The 19,897-nt window shown below is 36.7% G+C and overlaps 1 protein-coding gene across 3 annotated transcripts in view; it reads left to right on the top strand.

The window, feature by feature from the left end:
- Positions 1–19,897, top strand: part of LOC123504745 (serine/threonine-protein phosphatase PP1-beta catalytic subunit) — a 235,117-nt gene that overhangs the window by 129,944 nt on the left and 85,276 nt on the right. For all 3 annotated transcript variants that reach the window (XM_045255514.1, XM_045255515.1, XM_045255513.1), the window contains one exon: positions 18,654–18,805. In XM_045255514.1, coding sequence (XP_045111449.1) covers positions 18,654–18,805 — 152 coding nt within the window. The remainder of the gene's footprint in view (positions 1–18,653; positions 18,806–19,897) is intronic.

Here is a 19,897-nt window from a genome sequence, read left to right on the forward strand (position 1 = left end):
GGTCTACCGAGTAACAAGCCAGCTACTCAACAGGAGGGCACAACTCCCCGACTGATGACTAGCGAGTACCCAGAACAGCCCAGCAACACGTGTCTGCACCCTGTGCCAGAAACCAAGAGCGCACGTGTCTACCTCCACTGAAGACTGGATGGTTACTGAGGCGAGGCTCGCAGACACAACAAAATGGTGGAAACAAAGAGATGGTGGCGGGTCGTCTGCTCAGCAGAACAGCCCGAGGGGCCCGCGATGGGTGGCCATAGGCTTCACATATTATGAAATAATAAATTAAAGGGGATTAAGCCGGTGCCCATCACAATATATATATATATATATATATATATATATATATATATATATATATATATATATATATATATATACAGTAAGTCTGTTATATGGTATATGTGCGTTCCTGAAAACCTTACCGCAAATCGAAATTACCGTATACCGAACCCATTATAACGAAATAATAAGGGATGTGTTCCAGCACGTTGACAGTCACCCCTACAGACATGAAAATACATGAAAATAGTCATATAAAAATATGTAAAGTATTTTGCAAAAGAAATAAACAGAAAATGTTTTTATTTACCTTTCACTCTCCATGTATTCTGTCAGATAATATCCCTCCCGAGGCTAAGGAACAGTAGGGATTTTAGCCCTTACTCATAATATCCACAAAAAAACGTGCTGTAAAGATTTCACTTGTGTTCAGTGGGAAACGCGGGAAGAAACTGATTGTTGTGGTGGCCATGCAGCGTGGTGGCACAGTTTACAGTGTAATCAAAACAGGGGAGGATACTGTATCTGTGAATTTTTCTTATTGTAAATCGAATCGAGGGTAGTAATTACCAAACACCATAATTGTGAATTTACCTGATAACGAAGTACCATATAAGGAGGACTTAATATGTATATATATATATATATATATATATATATATATATATATATATATATATATATATATATATATATATATATATATATATATATATATATATATATATATATACACCTAACCCTCGGCTATCGCGCCCAATTGGGGCCGAAATAGCCGCGCCATAGCCGAAAACGCGATAGCCGAATTGATCTTGGCGTGAAGGTGGTTTTGGCCAATGAGCGCTCAGATATCCCATGACGTCATGGCTGGGCGTGCGATAGCAGGCATCTGAGATCGCGATAATGAAATCTTAGCAGCTTTTCGCGTGTGCGCGATAGCAATAAAACGCGATAGCCGAAATCGCGATAGCCGAGGGTTGACTGTATATATATACTGTATACACAGTAATACTCCTGTTAACGAACGTTCGTCTAACGAATTTCCGGTTTAACGTACTATTTAAAGTTAGACCAAAAAGTCCGCATAATGTACAACCACATCCGTTTTAGCGAATTTTCTGGGTTTGAATTTGCCTGGTGAGGGACCAAATGCGGCATCTTCACTGTGATTGTCTGGCTCCCCTGGAGCTGGATCCAAGATTCTTTATTAACGTCAGAGCAACCTCCTACGGCAAAATGGCTTCCATGAACGCCTGGAGGGACGGTGACAAGGTTGCTCTGAGGTTGCTGGGAACACCACCTCTGGAGGTGGTGTTACTGTCTTATATATGCATATATGTTCACAGAACAACATTTCTATTAGCTTTTTACAAACCTTGCCTCCAAGAAAGGATTGTTTTGTAATGCATAAAGTGAAATTTTACAATAGTAATATATATATATATATATATATATATATATATATATATATATATATATATATATATATATATATATATATATATATATATATATATATATATATATATATATATATACAGTGGTACTTCGACATACGATCACCCTAACATATGATTTTTGTGATATACGACGAAAATTTTTATATAATTTACACCTTAAAATATGACAATATTTTTAAGATACGATTAGCGATCGCTCGGCTACCTGCGTCTACCCAAATATTCAGCCCGCGCTGTGTATCGTTTTTCATACTTTGTGCATGTATGTGTCTGTGCTCCTCGGCAGTGTGTATTTTTTATTAAGTTTTGTGAACTCAAGACCCTGTGATCATGGATCCCAAAAGTTTGGCAAGAAACACACAAAATAGCCTGTATTCACATACTGATTACACTTAGAAATTCAATAAACGAGTGAGTACAAATGGTTTTCTGCCCAAAAGCAACTCTTCCTCTTTGCAGTGCAAAAAACCAGAAGTCTCTAGATGTCATGGTTACCAAATATCACAGGTTGAATGAAGTAGTATCATCAGTTTACGTGGCCTTGCGTCAGATTGGGTTCAGCGGCCTTGGCTAGAGTGCGAGAAAATGGGCCCCTTGTATCTCTCTCTCTCTCTCTCTCTCTCTCTCTCTCTCTCTCTCTCTCTCTCTCTCTCTCTCTCCTGTTCTGATACCACTCTCATTCAAAAGTTGTCTCCCCGTAACACGGCGAGAGACCCAATGTATAGAAGTAAGGCATACGGGAGAGGTGGCGGAATCAGACACGATGAAATCACTGTCAATCACTCCTACCATTTATCGTTAGTGAACAGTGACGTAGAGCATATGTTTACTCCTGATGAGTGTTGCCAGCCCACAAGCAAAGAAAACGGGAAGAAAATAACCAAAATATAGCCGTAAAAAGCCTAAACGTCTATTGACGTGCCCTGTTCCTTGCGTAATGAACGCCTATCGATGTGTCCTGAGTTTTGCAGGTTAAGTTGTTATTTTGAGCAATATAGTTAATTTGTATCATGCATACAATAAAATAAACATTGTATTTATCTTATATTAAATCTATATTTGGTTGGTATTTAAAGCATGTTATTTTTTTTTTGGGTGGGGGATGAATTCATATCACAAGAACGAATTAATTGTATTTCCATTAATTTCTATGGGAAAAATTGATTTGATATACAATTTATTTTATATGCAACGATCGTCACGGAAAGAATTAAAATCATATGCCGAAATACCACTGTATATATATCCATTCTTTCTTATTTCTTCTTTCTTCTTTCTTATGGTCTTCCTAGACCATCTTCAGAAGTGAAGATCCTTCTGTGGTGCTGGAGTTCTTCATATGCAGTTGCAGATGCAAAAGTAACAGGGCCACACCCTCGAGTGGGTGGAGCTAACTCGTACTGGGCTGTGATTGGCGGTGTGTCAGGAGTCTTGATTCTGGAAAAAGTTGTATATTGATGGAAGGTTTTAACATATGTATGAACACTTGTTTGGCCATCCTAATCCTTTTTCTGTCCAGTTCTTTTTGTAGGATTGCTGTTGACTCTTCTAGTTGTTTTCTTGTAGGTGCTGAACCATGTTGATCGATGTGGTGTTGTTTGATTGCGCTGTCTTGCAAGTGAGCTGTGATTCTCTTTGATAATGTAGTAATAGTGGATCCAGTATATCTGGAGTTGAGGTGACTGCAGTCACCAACATTACATGAGTATTGATATATTAGATTCACTTCTTGGGTGTTATTAATATCTGGTAGGCATTTGTTTCTTATTAGTAGGTTTGAAGTGCGCTTTGTTTTTGTAATAGATCACTTTAGCGTGGCGTGTTCTTCCGTTGGTTTTACATTGTTTCTGATTATCTTTTTTATTGCTTTTTCGTCTTGCTTGTGTGCTGATGATATGGTTTTTGTGGTAGATAGTTATCGTTTTTTCTTCAGTTTTTCTATTTTCTCTTGGTTCTTGTCTTTCCATGAAGATATCCATTTGTCTTTGGATTCCATCATCAATCTCGCTCTTCTTATAGCTGTTGTTGGTGAGGAGTTGGCTGATTCTCATGAGTTTCACGGTAGTTGACTCCCACGTGGAACAGTGAGTGATGGCTCTTTTCACGAATGAGTATATCACACTTTGTCAGTATCTGTCAGGGCACTCTTCTGTCGAGAAATTTGTGCGTTTCTGTTCTTTTTGATTTCATGTGTGAAATTGAGAGAAGAGTGTTTCTTAAAGGCCTCCTTCAGTTATCTTCTTTCTTCTCGGCACTAATAAATACGTCATCGATGTATCTTGTGTAGATCGGAGGCTTCAGTTCAGGGTAGAGTGAAAGTATTCTTTCTTCAATTGTGCCCATGTAAAAGTTAGCGAAAAGGACATCAAGCAGTGATCCCATAGCTACTCCATCGGTTTGGGTGTACATATTTCTGTCAGGGGCATAGAAGGAACCTCTTTGGTGCAGGCTTGAAGCAAATGGCGCGGTGAATCTTCAGCAATGGGGAAGCTGATGCCTTCTGTTCTGTACAGTTTGTCATATAATGTCGATAGTTTCGATGATGGGAACATTAGTGAATAGAGATTCGACATCGAGGGACGTGATGATGCCCAAGGGACTGGAAACCTTCATGATGTCAAGGAATTCCTATTAGGGGTAGCTTGAGGGTGCCGGTAGTCTTATTGTTTTTGTGGATGATATTATTTAATTTTGATTTCAACTCGGCATTTGCATTCCTTGTGATTTTCTTGAAGTTCGTGTCGTCATTGAGGATGGTTTTGATTTTGCTTAAGTAATCTGCTTTATTGAGGATGACATATGTTAAAGATTTATCTGCTTTTTCTGATGACGATGTTCTTATTTCCTTTCAATTCCTTCGCTGCACGTTTGAGTTTAGAGTGAGTAGTGAGCTGCGGTAATGGCAAAAGAAGACCGGTATGGAACTATTTGATGGGAAAGGAACAAATAATGAAGACTAAAGAGGAAAAAGATCTAGGAATGATCATACAGGAAAATCTCAGTCCCAAAAAACACATAAGCAAGATACTTGGATTATCATATAAAATGTTGACTAATATAAGAGTGGCATTTCAATACATGGACAGAGATATGATGAAAAAAAATCATCACAAGCATGATACATCCAAGGCTGGAATATGCAGCAGTGGTGTGGTCTCTTTAGCTCTAAAGAGGATATAAGAAAATTGGAAAGGATACAGAAGATTGCTACAAAGATAGTGCCGGAATTAAAGAACCTAATATATGAAGAATGACTGAAGGAAATGGGACTACCAATCTTACAAGATAGAAGAGAACGTGGAGACTTAATAACATTGTACAAGATAGTCAATGGCATTGAGAAGATAGACAAGGTGCTGGTGACAGAAGAAGATGGAAGGACAAGAGGACCTATAAAGAAGATCAGGATGAGGGAGTGTGTGAAGGATATTGGAAAATACAGTTTTCCACACAGAACTGTGGAAAAGTGGAATGCATTGAATAATGAACTTATTACAGCTCAAACCCTATACAATACAACTAAGTAAATACAACTAGGTAAATACAGGCAACCCCCATTTAATGAAGGTTCACACGATGAAATTTCGCTACAACAAAGGTTTCATTTTACTACCATCTGCTCGTTTAACGAACACCAAACTCGTTTTAACGAAGTTTTATCTAGGTAATTTTTTCCAAGTTTGAAAGCCCAACTGTATCACGCAAGTCGACAAGCTTTTGAATACACCAGGAGCTGCCTATACTAAGGCCTGCCTCAGGAGAAATCCTGGGACATCTGTAGAATCAAGATCAAGATCAAGATCAAGCCTCTTGTGGACAACACATGCACCACTCGCTCCCATAACAGCGTCAGCAGCAGTTCGTCTTCACTCGCTAAACTTACCACCAAAACGCCCTGCAATGTGGCGTAGTGTTCCTAAGAAGACCAGGAAGTCCCTTGCTCTTGAAGTGAAGCTGGATATTATTCATAGACACAAGAGAGGCGAGAAAACTATAGCATTGCTGGCCACCATCTTGACTTCATCTACTGTCTCTACTACTTTCAAGTCAGCAGACTCTATTAAGAAGGCTGGTGAGACTGTATCTTCCTTGCAAGCTAAAAGAACCACCTGAACTCGTGACTCTACAATGGATAAAATGTAAAGCCTTGTGGAAATGTGGTACATAAGTTTTATATGCGGTACAATCATGCGCCCTTTGTTTACATTCCACAGGTTGCCGGTTAGTGTCTTTCCTCTTTCACTCTCCCTCCATTCATAAATTTAAGATCATCAACATTATAAAGTTACGTACATACATACATTAGTGTGCATTATAATGACTTAGATTAAACTGCCTAAATGTTAAACTTCATAATTTTTGCTTTCATTAAACCTTTCAGTGTACTATGATGCACTCTCGCATTGCTTACTCTCAATGGAAGTTCAAGTCAGGGGTTAAACTTGTTATAATCGGTTCGCTTAATGAAATTTCGCTTAACGAAGTGTTTTTTAGGAATGTAAACCTTTCGTTAAGCGGGGGTTGCCTGTACACACACACACACACACATTTTTTTCACAGCATTTTTTCCATCCATTTCATGTAGAAGTTTTCTTTTGGCTTTTTCACATCTATCGACTGGTTTAACGATAGATGTGAAAAGGCTAGAACAAGAAAAGAGGATGCATGGAAGAGGTGGAGAAGGAAAAGACGGATTAAGCAGTGGAAAGTTACAAAAGAGCAAGAAATGAATATGTGTTGATTAGAAGAGAAGAAAGAAAGAAACAAGAAAAGGATATAATTGATAAATGTAAAGACCAACCAAGGCTTTTTACAGACATGTGAACAACAACATCAAAAATAGAGAAAGTATTGAAAGATTAGAAGTAAATGGAGTATGCAGTGAGGATCCCAGGAAATGGCAGAGGCTATGAATGGATGCTTTCGGAAGGTATTCACAAAGGAGACTGCTTTTGACAAACCACTGGTAATGGAACAGAAAGGGATTATGAAGGAGTTTCAAGTAACTGTGGAGGAGATCAAGAATATGATGGGGAGTTTAGAAGTGAGAAAAGCTGTGGGACCTGATGGGGTATCAGGATGGATTTTAAGAGAATGCAGGGAGCAACTGGCAGAAAAAGTTTGTGAAGTAATTGATGCCTCATTAAGGGAAGGTGTAGTGCCCCAAGACTGGAAAAGAGCTAACATTGTCCCAATTTATAAATCAGGTAACAAGAGAGACCCATTGAACTATAGACCAGTGTCACTTACAAGTGTGGTAGCTAAGATGTGTGAGAGGGTGGTGAAGAATAGATGGACAGACTTCTTGGAGAAAAATGACATACTTTGTGAGTGTCAATTTGGTTTTAGAAAAGGGCGTTCATGCACGACAAACCTGATATGTTACTATTCGAGGGTGATAGATGTAATACAGGAAAGAGATGGTTGGGCTGATGGAATATATCTGGATTTAAAAAAGGCCTTTGATAAGGTACCACACCGGAGACTGATCTGGAAACTTGAAATGGTAGGAGGAGTGCATGGCAGTTTACTAAAATGGATGGAAGACTTTTGGTAGGAAGAGAAATGAGAACAATAATTAAGGACAGACCATCAGAATGGGGCTTGGTGGAGAGTGGAGTTCCACAGGGATCAGTGTTGGCACCAGTAATGTTCGGTCTACATAAATGACATGGTGGATGGGGTGTCCAGTTATGTGAGCCTATTTGCAGACGATGCAAAATTGTTAAGAAAAGTGAGATGTGACAAAGATTGCGAACTACTCCAGGAAGACTTGGACAGAATATGGAAATGGAGCTGTACATGGCAAATGGAGTTCAACACGACAAAATGCAAGAAATTAGAGTTTGGCAAGAGTGAAAGAAGAATCAGGAGTATGTACAAGATAGGAAATGAAGACATAAAACCAGTCATGAAGAAAAGACCTTGGGGTGACAATTACCAATGACCTATCGCCAGAGAGACATATAAACAAAATAATTGGAGAAGTATTGAACTTATTGAGGAACATAAGAGTGGCGTCAGATATTTAGATGAAGAAATGATGATGAAAATAATTACTGCAATGATAAGACCGAGGCTTGAATATGCAACAATACAGTGGGCTCGAACTTAAAGAAACACATAAGGAAACTAGAGAAAGTACAGAGGGCTGCAACAAAATGGTGCCTGACTTAAGAGATTTGACTTATGAAGACAGACTGAACAGAATGCAACTTCCGACCCTGGAAAACAGAAGAGAAAGGGGAGACCTGATAGCAATATACAGAGTGATGATTGGCATGGAAAAATGGATAGGGAAGATCTGTGTATGTGGAATGAAAGAATGTCGAGAGGGCATGGGAAAAACTAAAATGGCCACTTATAGGAGAGATGTGAAAAATTTAGCTTCCCTCATAGAAGGGTGGAAGCATGGAATAGTTTAGACGTGGAAGTGGTCAACGCAAGGAATATTCATGATTTTAAGAAAAAGCTGGACATTAGTAGATATGGAGACGGGACAGTACGAGCATAGCTCTTTTCCCGTATGTTACAATTAGGTAAATACAATTAGGTAAATACACACACACACACACACACACACACACACAGACAGACAAGACAGGAAAAGACCAAGTTTTTTTTGGAGGATGAGAAATGGGAGGCTAAAGAAGTGGTAGATAAAACAGACGGAATAGACATTACATGGAAGAATGAGACTAGGAATGGAATACAAGTGACTTACACGAATATAGATGGATTTCTGTCTAAGAGGCTAGAATGTATAGATTACCTAAGAAATAACGAACTGGACATAATGTGTGTAGTGGAAACAAAGCTAAGGTCCAAAATAAAGCTAGACTGGTTTGTTGTAAAACACTACAAAGTATGGAGAAATGGTAGAAAAAATAAAGGAGATGGTGGTATAATGGTTCTTACTAAGGAAGATCTGATAGTGAAGGAGGTGAACTGTAGTAAGAAAAATGAGGAAGTGATAAGTATGCTTATAACAGATGGCAAGAGGGACATTAATATTATAACAGTATACATACCACCCAGAACCAATGCTTGAGAATATGAACAGCACCAAATGGTGATGAGAAATACTCTAGACAGAATTAAGCAAGAATTCATCAGAAAGAATAGAGTGATGATAGTCAGAGACTTTAATTGTAAAGAAATAGTGTGGGAAGACTATGAAGTGGTGAACGGTGGTGAGTGGGCAGAGGAATTGTTAAAGGTAGCAACAAATAACTTGATGACACAGTGGGTGAGATCACCAACAAGGTGCAGGGGACAAGATGTTGCAGCAAGGTTGGATTTGGTATTTAACTGGGGCATCTCTCTAAAAGAGGAAATTGAACGTATATGTCCCTTGGGGAAAAGCGATCATGATGTCCTAAGCTTTGAGCTGGATATGGAATTTAGCACGAATAAGATTGTGGAACGCAGGGAGGAAAAATTAAATTATATTAGGGCGAATTATAACCATATAAGGGAGTTCTTTAATGAAATTGACTGGTCCGTGGTATACCAGGAAAGGGATATGCAATTGAAATACGATAAAATTATGGATTTGTATAACTCTGCTGTGAAAAAGTTTGTGCCATATTACAGAAAGAGGACTTTCAATAATAAACAGTGGTTTAATAGAAATTGTGAAGAAGCAAAAAAGAACAAAGAAAAGGCATGGAAGAAACTTAAGAAAAACAGTGATGTATTATCAAGAGAAGTTTACAAAACAGCAAGGAATAGATATGTTGAAGTAAGGAGAACAGCACAGAAGGAATATGAACAGAGGGTGGTGGAAAACTGTGATAGTGACCCAAAAATGTTTTACAAATTCATAGATGGAAATATAAATATAAGGGAGGCAATAGTAAAGGTAAAAAACGGGGAAGAAGTATATGAGGATGCTGGAGATATAGCTGAAATTTTGAACGATAACTTTTGCAAAGTGTTTACAAAGAAGGAGCATTTTATGGGAGGAAGACCTACAGAAATAAAGCAAATGCAGGACATCCTGGTTACTAAGGAAGATGTAAGGAAAATTATAAGCAATCTGGATATTAATAAATCAATGGGGCCAGATGGCATATCTGGGAGGTTGTTAAATGAATGTAAGGATCTATTGTTGAACCCGTATTTGATATTGTGGAAACCTCCATACGAACAGGATTAGTCCCGAGTGGAAAAGAGCCTATATATAAGAATGGTAGTAGAATGGAACCGCTAAATTATAGACCAGTATCGTTGACTAGTATATTGTGCAAGGTATGTGAAGAAGTAATTAAAGCTAAGTGGAGTGAGTATCTAGAAAGTGAAAACATTCTGAGTGAAAGACAGTTTGGTTTCAGAAAAGGAAGATCGTGCATATCCAATTTATTATGTTTTTATTAAAGAGTGACTGACATACTACAACATAGAGAGGGATGGGTGGATGCTATCTACCTGGACTTGAGAAAGGCCTTTGATAAAGTACCACACAATAGACTGATGTGGAAACTAAAGAAGATTGGAGGAGTAAATGATAAACTAGCAAAATGGATGGAAAATTACTTAGTGGGAAGAGAAATGCGAACAGTGGTGAGAGGAAGGAAGTCCGAGTGGAAGAAGGTAACCAGTGGAGTTCCACAAGGGTCAGTGCTTGGTCCCATCATGTTTTTGATTTATGTTAATGATATGCCAGTAGGAATTGACAGTTACATAAACATGTTTGCGGACGATACTAAAATTATGAGGAGAGTAAGGAATGTGGAAGATTGTAACAAGTTACAGGAAGATCTTGATAAAATATATGAGTGGAGTAAGGAGTGGCAGATGGAATTTGATATAGACAAGTCCCATGTTATGAAAATGGGAAGAAGTAGATACAGACCAAACTGGGATTACAGGCTGGGTGATGAGAAAATTTAAGAGACCAATGAGGAGAAAGACTTGGGAGTACCGTGCAAAACACTTTGTCAACGGAGAAACACTTTAACAAGATTTTTTTGAAAATATATAACATGCTTCAAAATATTGGCCTTGCGTTCCACTACCTAGATGAAGGAATGATGAAGAAGATATCATGTACCTTAATAAGACCCCAGTTAGAATATGCAGCTTGTGTCTGGTCACCGCATATGAAGAAAAATGTGAAGAAGGTAGAAAAGGTACAGAGGCTGGCAACAAGGATGGTACCAGGACTCAGGGAGTTAAACTATGAGGAAAGACTGAGGAAGCTGGGGCTGACCACATTAGAAGAGAGAAGAACAAGAGGAGACATGATAACTATGTATAAATTGGTGAACAAGATTCTTACTGGACAGAGAGTTGATAAAGGTGACCACAAGTAATCATCTCCGAGGGCATGGAAAAAAAGCTAATAAAAGACATCTGTCTAAATGACGTGAGAAAATACAGTTTTCCGCATCGTAGCATTGATAAATGGAATAAACTGAGCAGGGATGTCGTTGACGCGGTGTGTGTCAATCAGATGAAAGAGAGATATGACAGGAATGGACAAGGAGACAGGACACAGAGAGCTTAGCTCGGGCCCTGTAATACACAAATAGGTAAATACACAAGACTGACATATTGGACAGAGAGTTGATAAAAATGACCACAAGTAATCATCTCTGGGGACATGGAAAAAAATTAATAAAAGACATCTGTCTAAATGACGTGAGAAAATACAGTTTCCTGCATCGTAGTATTGATAAGGGGAATAAACTGAGCAGTGATGTCGTTGACGCAGTGTGTGTCAATCAGATGAAAGAGAGATATGACAGGAGTGGACAAGGAAACAGGACACAGGGAGCTTAGCTCTTGCCCTGTAATACACAAATAGGTAAATACACACTCGAGACACGAACAAGGTCGGACGCGCGGGCCAATGCTCCTGTCGATCAGCTGATCTCACTACCTAAGGTTATGTTAACAGAGTCCTGGGCAAATTGTGTGACTTGTGTGGCAATAGTCTCCAGGAATTACATTGAAGGCATCATGAGTCAGAAAGAGCTTACACCCATATTCAGGTATGAAAATAGGGAAAGAGTATAGGAAGAGGATGATTATGTTGATGAGGGAGAGGGAAGATTCAGAGGTTTCGACAAGGCAAGCACTACCCTCCAAAGGCGAGCTTTAACTCTGGAAAAAAAAAAAAAAATTAGACAATTGGATGAGGGAGAGTATGAGAAGTAAAGAGAACGATGAACAGGAGAAAGAGTTTCTGAACTTGAAAGAAAGGATAAAAAAGTAGAAGAAAGTGAAACTAGACTAAGAGTAGAAAATGCAGAACTGAGAAAAGAACTAGCCAAATATAAGAAACAGATGGATGAAGGACTCGGTAAAATAGAGAAAGAAAAAGAGGACCTGAAAGATCTAGCTAACAAAGAAGAGGAAAGAGTACAGGACGTGATTAAGAAAGAAGTACAGGCATGGAGAGTCAGAGATAAGAAAGAAGGATAACTTTCAGGAACATCTAAAAGAAAGATACGAGAATATGGCAAACAAAATGATAGGAGTCCTTTAGAAAAAAGAAAACCTAGTAAGGGAAATTGCAGAAAAGAAAAAGAGTGTAATAATTTTTGGACTGAAAGAAAAATATGTAAAATATAGACCAAGAAGGGAAAAAAGAGGAAATTAAATCAGTCAAAAACCTACTAAAAAATCTAAACGATGAAGATAGGCAGAACCTAGAGGAGGAAGTAGAGGAAATACACAGAGTGGAACCTTATCAAGATGGAACAACAAGGCCAATTAAAATACTACTAAAATCACAAGCAGCAACAGAAGAAATACTATATAGAACAACAAAACTCAGAGAAACAGAAGGCTGCAAGGATATATATATATATATATATATATATATATATATATATATATATATATATATATATATATATATATATAAATAGAAATGAGGAAGAAAGGAAGAGATACAACAAACTGGCGACAGCAGTAAGGGAAAAAGATAATGAAAGGTCAGAGGAGGAGAAAAAGGCATTTTTTTAGAGAATTCTAGGAGACAGGATAAGGAAATGGTATATAAAAGAGAAGGAAGAGGAAACAGTGGAGCAACTTTAAAAGTGATAAGGGCAAGAAACTAAAAATGATGTATACGAACGTAGACGGGGTTTTATCAAGTAAACTAGAATTAAGAGATTACATAAAGAAAATCCAGATATTTTATGCTTAGCTGAAACAAAACTAAATAAGGCAATCAAAATAGACTTGGATAATAGGTAAAATGTATGGAGAAGAGACAGAGTGTGTAAAGGAGGAGGAGGAGTCATGATTATGTTAAGGAAGGAGATAGTGATAAACCAAGTGGAATGTGGGGAAGGAAAAGCAGAAGTATTGTATGTTAAGGTGCATATTAATAAAAAAGAGTTAACAATCATTGTAACATATGTGCCACCAAAAACAAATTCATGGATGAATCAAGAATATAAAGACATGATAGATGACACAATAAGGAGTCTAACGAGAATTGTTAAAGAAAGGAAAAAAGTTATATATTAGTAGGAGATTTCAACTGTAAAGAAGTGGACTGGGAAAATTATGAAAGTGGTATGGGGGAAGAAGCCTGGGGAGAAAGATTCTTGAACGTAATGATAGACAATATGATGGACCAGAGAGTAAAGGAAAACACAAGATTCAGAGGAAACGACAAGCCCATGAGATTGGACCTAGTTCTTACAAGGGGTATAGAAATGAATGATGATTTAAGATATAAGTGCCCATTGGGAAAGAGTGACCATGTAATATTAGAAATAGATATAGAAGAGGGAAAGGATGATAGAGACGATTCATACAAAGGAGACCGATTAAATTACAGAAAGGCTGATATTGAGAATCTCAAGAACTATTTTAAAAACGTAAACTGGGAGGAGGTGGAAAACTCAGAGACGATGCAAGAGAAATATAACTTATTTTTGGAAATATACAAAACAGGAGTCAGGGAATATGTCCCGAAATATAGACCTAAAGAAGAAGGAAAGAAAGATTGGTTTAATGCAAGGTGTGCTAGGGCAAAGGAGAAAAGAGATGGAGCATGGAAAAGGTGGAGGAGAAATAGAAATCCAGCAAATAAGGAAAACTTCAAGGCAGCGAGAAATGAATATGTTAAGGTGAGGAAGGAAGAGGAAAAGAACTTTGAAAAGGACATTGTCGAAAAATGTAAGGAGCAACCAAAAATGTTCTATAGATTCATAAATGGAAAAATTAGGCAAAGAGAAACAATAGAAAGGTTAAAAGGAGAGAACAGGATGGTGGAAGACCCAAAAAAGTATGGCAGAACTATTAAGTAATAAATTCCAGGAGGTCTTTACTAAGGAATCCAAATTTGAAAGGCCACAGGGTAATAGTGAGACAATCTATATGAAAGAAATTAAAGTAACCAAGCTTGAAATAAAAGAGTTAATGAAGGTACTGGATGAAGAGAAGGCAATGGGACCAGATGAAGTTTCAGGCAGAATACTGAAAGAATGTAGGGAAGAACTAGCAAGTCCTATATACATCATAAAATGCTCAATAGAAAATGGAAAAGTACCAGTAGAATGGAAAATAGCTGAGGTGGTTCCCATATATAAGAGCGGAAGGAAGGAAGAACCTTTAAATTACAGACCGGTATCACTAACTAGTGTAATATGCAAGATGTGTGAAAGAATAATAAAGAAACAATGGATCGAGTTCCTTGAAGACAACAAATTAATATCAAATAGCCAATTTGGTTTTAGAAAAAGACGGTCATGTGTAACTAATTTATTGAGTTTCTATTCTAGAATAGTTGATAGAGTACAAGAGAGAGAGGGATGGGTTGACTGTATTTATTTGGATTTAAAAAAGGCGTTTGACAAAGTGCCACATGCAAGATTACTATGGAAGTTAGAGGAGAAGGGTGGCATAAAAGGAAGCACATTGAGATGGATAGATAATTATTTGAGGGGGAGGGAAATAAGGACAGTAGTTAAAGATATGAAGTCCAAGTGGAGAGCAGTAGAAAGCGGAGTGCCACAGGGGTCGGTATTGGCACCAATACTTTTCCTCATTTATATTAATGACATGCCAGAAGGAGTGAACAGCTACATAAATCTGTTTGCAGAGGATACGAAACTGTGCAGAGTTATAAAGCAAAAAGAGGATTGTGAAATACTGCAAGAAGACCTAATTAAGATCTGGGAATGGAGTAAAAAGTGGGAAATGGAATTCAATGTGAACAAAAGCCATGTCATGGAAATGGGAAAGAGTGAAAGACGACCTGTGGAAATCTATAATATGGGAGATTGAGTAGAACTGGAGAAAGTTAAAAAGGAAAAGGATTTAAGAGTGACGATGGAAGAAAACAATGAACCAGTAAGCCATATTGATAGAATTTTTAGAGAAACATAATTTGCTAAGGAATATTGGAATAACTTTAGGGAGACGGTGGCATAGTGGATAAGGTGGTGAGCGTGGGATCGGGCAGACGTGCACGCGTAGGTTCGAATCCCACCACGTACAGCCTTAAAACACTGCCATTTGTCGAGTGGTTTAAAGTTACCTACATATCACCATGATACCCAGGTTCTAGGTGGTTACACTCAAGATGAGCTTGGGCGGTGATATGGGCCCTAATATGGGTACCACTATAAATAAAATTGCCTGCGCCACTAATGAGCGGAAGCTGAACAGCGCTTCCTATTCACTCTTCAATTGTGCCTACAGGCGCTATAGGCCTTACCGTAAAAAAAAAAAAAAAAAAAAAAAAATATGAACAAAGAAATGTTGAAGAAATTGATAAGTACTATAATAAAACCCAGATTGGAATATGCAGGAGTAGTGTGGACCCCTAATAAAAAGAAACACATAAGGAAATTGGAGAGACTACAAGAAAGGGCTACAAGAATGATTCCAGAATTTGAAGGGATGACATATGAGGAGAGACTAAAGGCTCTGGATCTACCAACCCTGGAGCAAAGAAGGGAGAGACATGATACAAGTTTATAAATTGATCAATGGAATGGACCAAGTGGATAATGAGAAACTGATCCTGAGAGAAGAATATGACATCCGAAGCACAAGATCGCATAGTAAAAAGCTGAGAAAAGGAAGATGTCTGAAAGATGTTAAAAAATATAGTTTCCCGCAAAGATGTATTGAGACGTGGAACAGTTTAAATGAAGAAGTAGTTTCTGCAACGAGTGCGCATACTTTTAAAATAAGATTGGATAAGTATAGATATGGAGATGGGGCCACACGAGCATAAAGCCCAGGCCCTGTAAAACTACAACTAGGTAAATACAACTAGGTGTATTTACACACACACACACACACACAAAAAAAAAAAAAAAAAAAAAAAAAAAAAAAAGTGCGGGGGGCAAGATTTATTATGTAATTTTTGGGGATTTGAAATTTTGGTATTATGTTTGTCTCTTGGAAACCTTCAGACCCTAAATTACCAGATAGTGTAGTTTATTTTTTGCAAATTAAATACTCTTCCCACCAGGAATTATTTTTAAATGTCTCGTATAGCTGTGTCATAGCCTAACTTGGGCCTTACACAGTACGTGGGTCAGAAATAACGTCCTTACAAGCATAAATTGACGTCGATTAGAATCAGAAACTTCAAGAAAAGAAGAAAACAAGAAACAAATAAACAAACATATAATTGGGAGACAGCTAGACTTTGAATCCTTGCCTCCCTTCACCCACCATCATGCACGTTATCTCTCCCTCCAAGATGCTCACTTCACCCCAGGCTTCACTGCCACACTTCTAAACCATCTCTTTACATTATAAGACTGCTATTATCTTTTCAAACACTGTTTTTCTCACTACCTTCATCACAACTATACATCACACAACTCTCACAATAACACTATAACAAATGATTATATTGAGACAGTGTTATAAAGCTGGACCAGACAAGTAATAAATATTTCACAGTATTATTATCTCATTTTAACACACTAATAATGACTCAGAGAGTGTCCAGTCAGTAGTAAAACAGCAGATTGCCATGAAACTGCTGATGCCGCCTTCCCAATCCTTACGTACAAGTGAATAATATTATTTAGAGAAGTGGGGATATGATGCATTATCATCTTATAATGCTCCAGGAAGTCACTATTGTATTCACAATCTTGTGTGAAAATTTCATGTCAATCAGATGAAAACAAATAACAAAACAAGGACAAAATTCTGAAATTTTTTTAGGAGCAGATGAAAACAAATAACAAAACAAGGACAAAATTCTGAAATTTTTTTAGGAGCGAACATCTTGAAAAGTGTTTTTTTCCACTTCAAAATTTTTCACAAAATCGCTATAAACTCTGATCAACTTTTGTTTGCTATCATTTCAAACTTCAACAAAAATGATATTTTTAATTGGAATTAGAATTTTTATAATGTCAATAGAAAATGAAATAAAAAGTGAAAAAAAAAAAAATAAAAAGAAAAACTTGGCGGGCAGTTCAACTCAGACTTTAGTTCCTGGGCTAGTCAGAGTTCTACTTATTGCAAAATCCAAGTTATTGGGGTCCAAGTTATCGAAGTTCAACAGTATTAAAGTCTCTAAAAATGAAAGGTAGTTGGTAAACCCTGAAAACTTGACAGTTTGGGTCCTCTTTTATTTACTATACACCACCCTTGTGAGTGTCATGTTTGCTTTGTTCTAAAGGTATAGCACTAAACTCAAAGATCATGAAACTCAGGATATTCAAAACACTGAAAAAATATATATCCATTCTGGCCTGTTGAGAAGCTTAGTTTCCCCACCCCACTGTCTCAAAAATAGATACCTTTAGATTGATGTTCAAGTTGCAATTTCAGTGAAGAATGCTCTTGTAAAGACAAAAGAAAAAGAAATTAAGAAACACTTTATTGAAAAAAGAAAAAAAGAAGTGAAATGATAAGAATATTAACATTTCATGTAAGGACTCAAACCTCTGTTGCAGTGGTCACTGGCATTGCTAACTGAAATACACAAAAAAATAAAGAATGAAAGATAGATGATCTAACTGTGAAAGAGAATAACAAAGAATGTGGATTGTATAAAAAAGCATTGTATTATGTGGCATTGGTGGGTAAGGAAGAGGAGATGACGGAGATAAGACATAAGTATAGTTACCAGATGTTGATTATAATTGGTACATCTTATTTATACATGTGGACCAACTCAGGTAAATCTTGAGGCAATTTGCATGAGACTTATAGTAGATAGGCACGACAGATACTTATCAAAGCAGCACAAAATTCGGGGCAATAATACTTACATGAAACTAGGGATGATAAGAATTTAGGGCTAAACACCAAACTTGAAGATTGCAAAACTTATGATGGGGGTGTATGGAATCTTTTTTTCGTTATTTAGTTACCAAACAACGTGAATTAATTTTATGAAGTAGCTTTCATCTGGGAACTTGTCATATAACCAATTCATCATTTGTATGAGAAGAAAGTTAGTTTTTTTGTAATTACATTTAAATTTACTAATGGTGGACACTATGCTGTGGATTTGCAGAGTAAAAAGCATTATTTGTACACATTCTGACCTTTTTTCTATTTGAATCTTTTTGAGAATACTGTCTTTCTATCCAACCTTTTTTGCTTCTTATAGTAATTTTTGGAATGAATTATGGTTGTGAGCCAGATACTGCATTGTACAGCTTTAAGATTAGTACAGCATAAAATAAAGATAAATCTTGAAGAATAATACCTAATGGTTTTTAAGGTTTGGTGGCTTGAATTTATTCATTATCTCCATTGAATATAGTTATAAAGGTCTCTTACACCATTTTGAAACACATTTTAATTTCTTTGTTTTGACTTGATTGCAATGTGAATATTTCTAAATCCCTTATTTAATATTTCCTTAGATTAAGATCCACTTGATAATGAGTAGTATATGATTTATATTTCTTATTTTATTGCTGTTATAAGTTGATAATTTTCATCTTTCAACAGGCCTATTGTGTGACCTATTGTGGTCTGATCCAGACAAAGATGTATCAGGCTGGGGAGAGAATGACCGTGGTGTATCATTTACATTTGGTGCAGATGTGGTGACAAAATTCTTGAACCGACATGACCTGGATCTCATATGTCGAGCTCATCAGGTCAGTAGCTGGTGATAGTTTGTCCTGTTTTGACTATGATTTCATATATTGAGTATATTTGAGGCACTTAGAGCTAGAGTGATGTTAGCAGTGAAGACCAGAAAAAGAAAACACCATGAAAAGTTTGCAACATTTAGAATACATTATTTCCTCAAGCTGTATTTGTTTTCATACTATTGACTGATATATTTTGCATTATAACCAACATATTGAAATTAAAATTTTCTCAAAGACAAATGGATGATGGCATTTTCTCTTACTTAATTTAGCTTAAAATACAGTAATCCCTCACAATATCGTGGTTCATCTGTTGTGGTCTCAGTGCATTGCAGATTTTGTAAACATTCAAGATAAATTAGTATCGCGGTTTCTTCGGTACATCATGGGTTTATGTTACCCATTGAAATTGAAATTTGATAATATCTGTTGAAAAAGACATTTTCTAGCATAAATAGTAATAAATTAATTATTAAAAATATAGATACAGCATGTACATACTAGAGATGTACCAATACCAGAAGTTTGACCAATATCGGTACCGATAGCCCAAAATTTGGCTGATACCAATACTAGTACTGATATTAATACTGATACAGGTACTACTATTGATACTGATAAGAGTACACTGGAAACCAGTGTACAAGATTGTTGCCTACAGTTGTGTTTTTTTTTTTTTTTTTTTTAGTTTAATGTTACTATTATTATTATTATTATTATTATTATTATTATTATTATTATTATTATTATTATTATTTTTATTTGTGTTATTATTAGTCAGTTAAATTATAGATTAGTTGTGATGTTGGATTAGATCAGGTTATATTTGGTTAGTTGACATAAGTTAAATTAATAATATTAAGACAAATTAAAAGGTGTAAAAAATAATAAGGGTGATCATGAAAAAACATTTACCTTGCAATCTAGATAGCATACTTTTCATGTAAGGAAATAGCCAATCTTTATTAATTTATTTGTATCATATTTTCTGATCCTAAAGAAAAAAAAAATATAGAGCATCATTTGCCCAATTTGAACTATCAGTCTATAGGGAAATACACATAACCCTCTGTTATCGCGCCCTTCTGTTATCGC

This window comes from Portunus trituberculatus, chromosome 17, assembly GCF_017591435.1.
Source record: "Portunus trituberculatus isolate SZX2019 chromosome 17, ASM1759143v1, whole genome shotgun sequence".
Lineage (NCBI taxonomy): Eukaryota > Metazoa > Arthropoda > Malacostraca > Decapoda > Portunidae > Portunus > Portunus trituberculatus.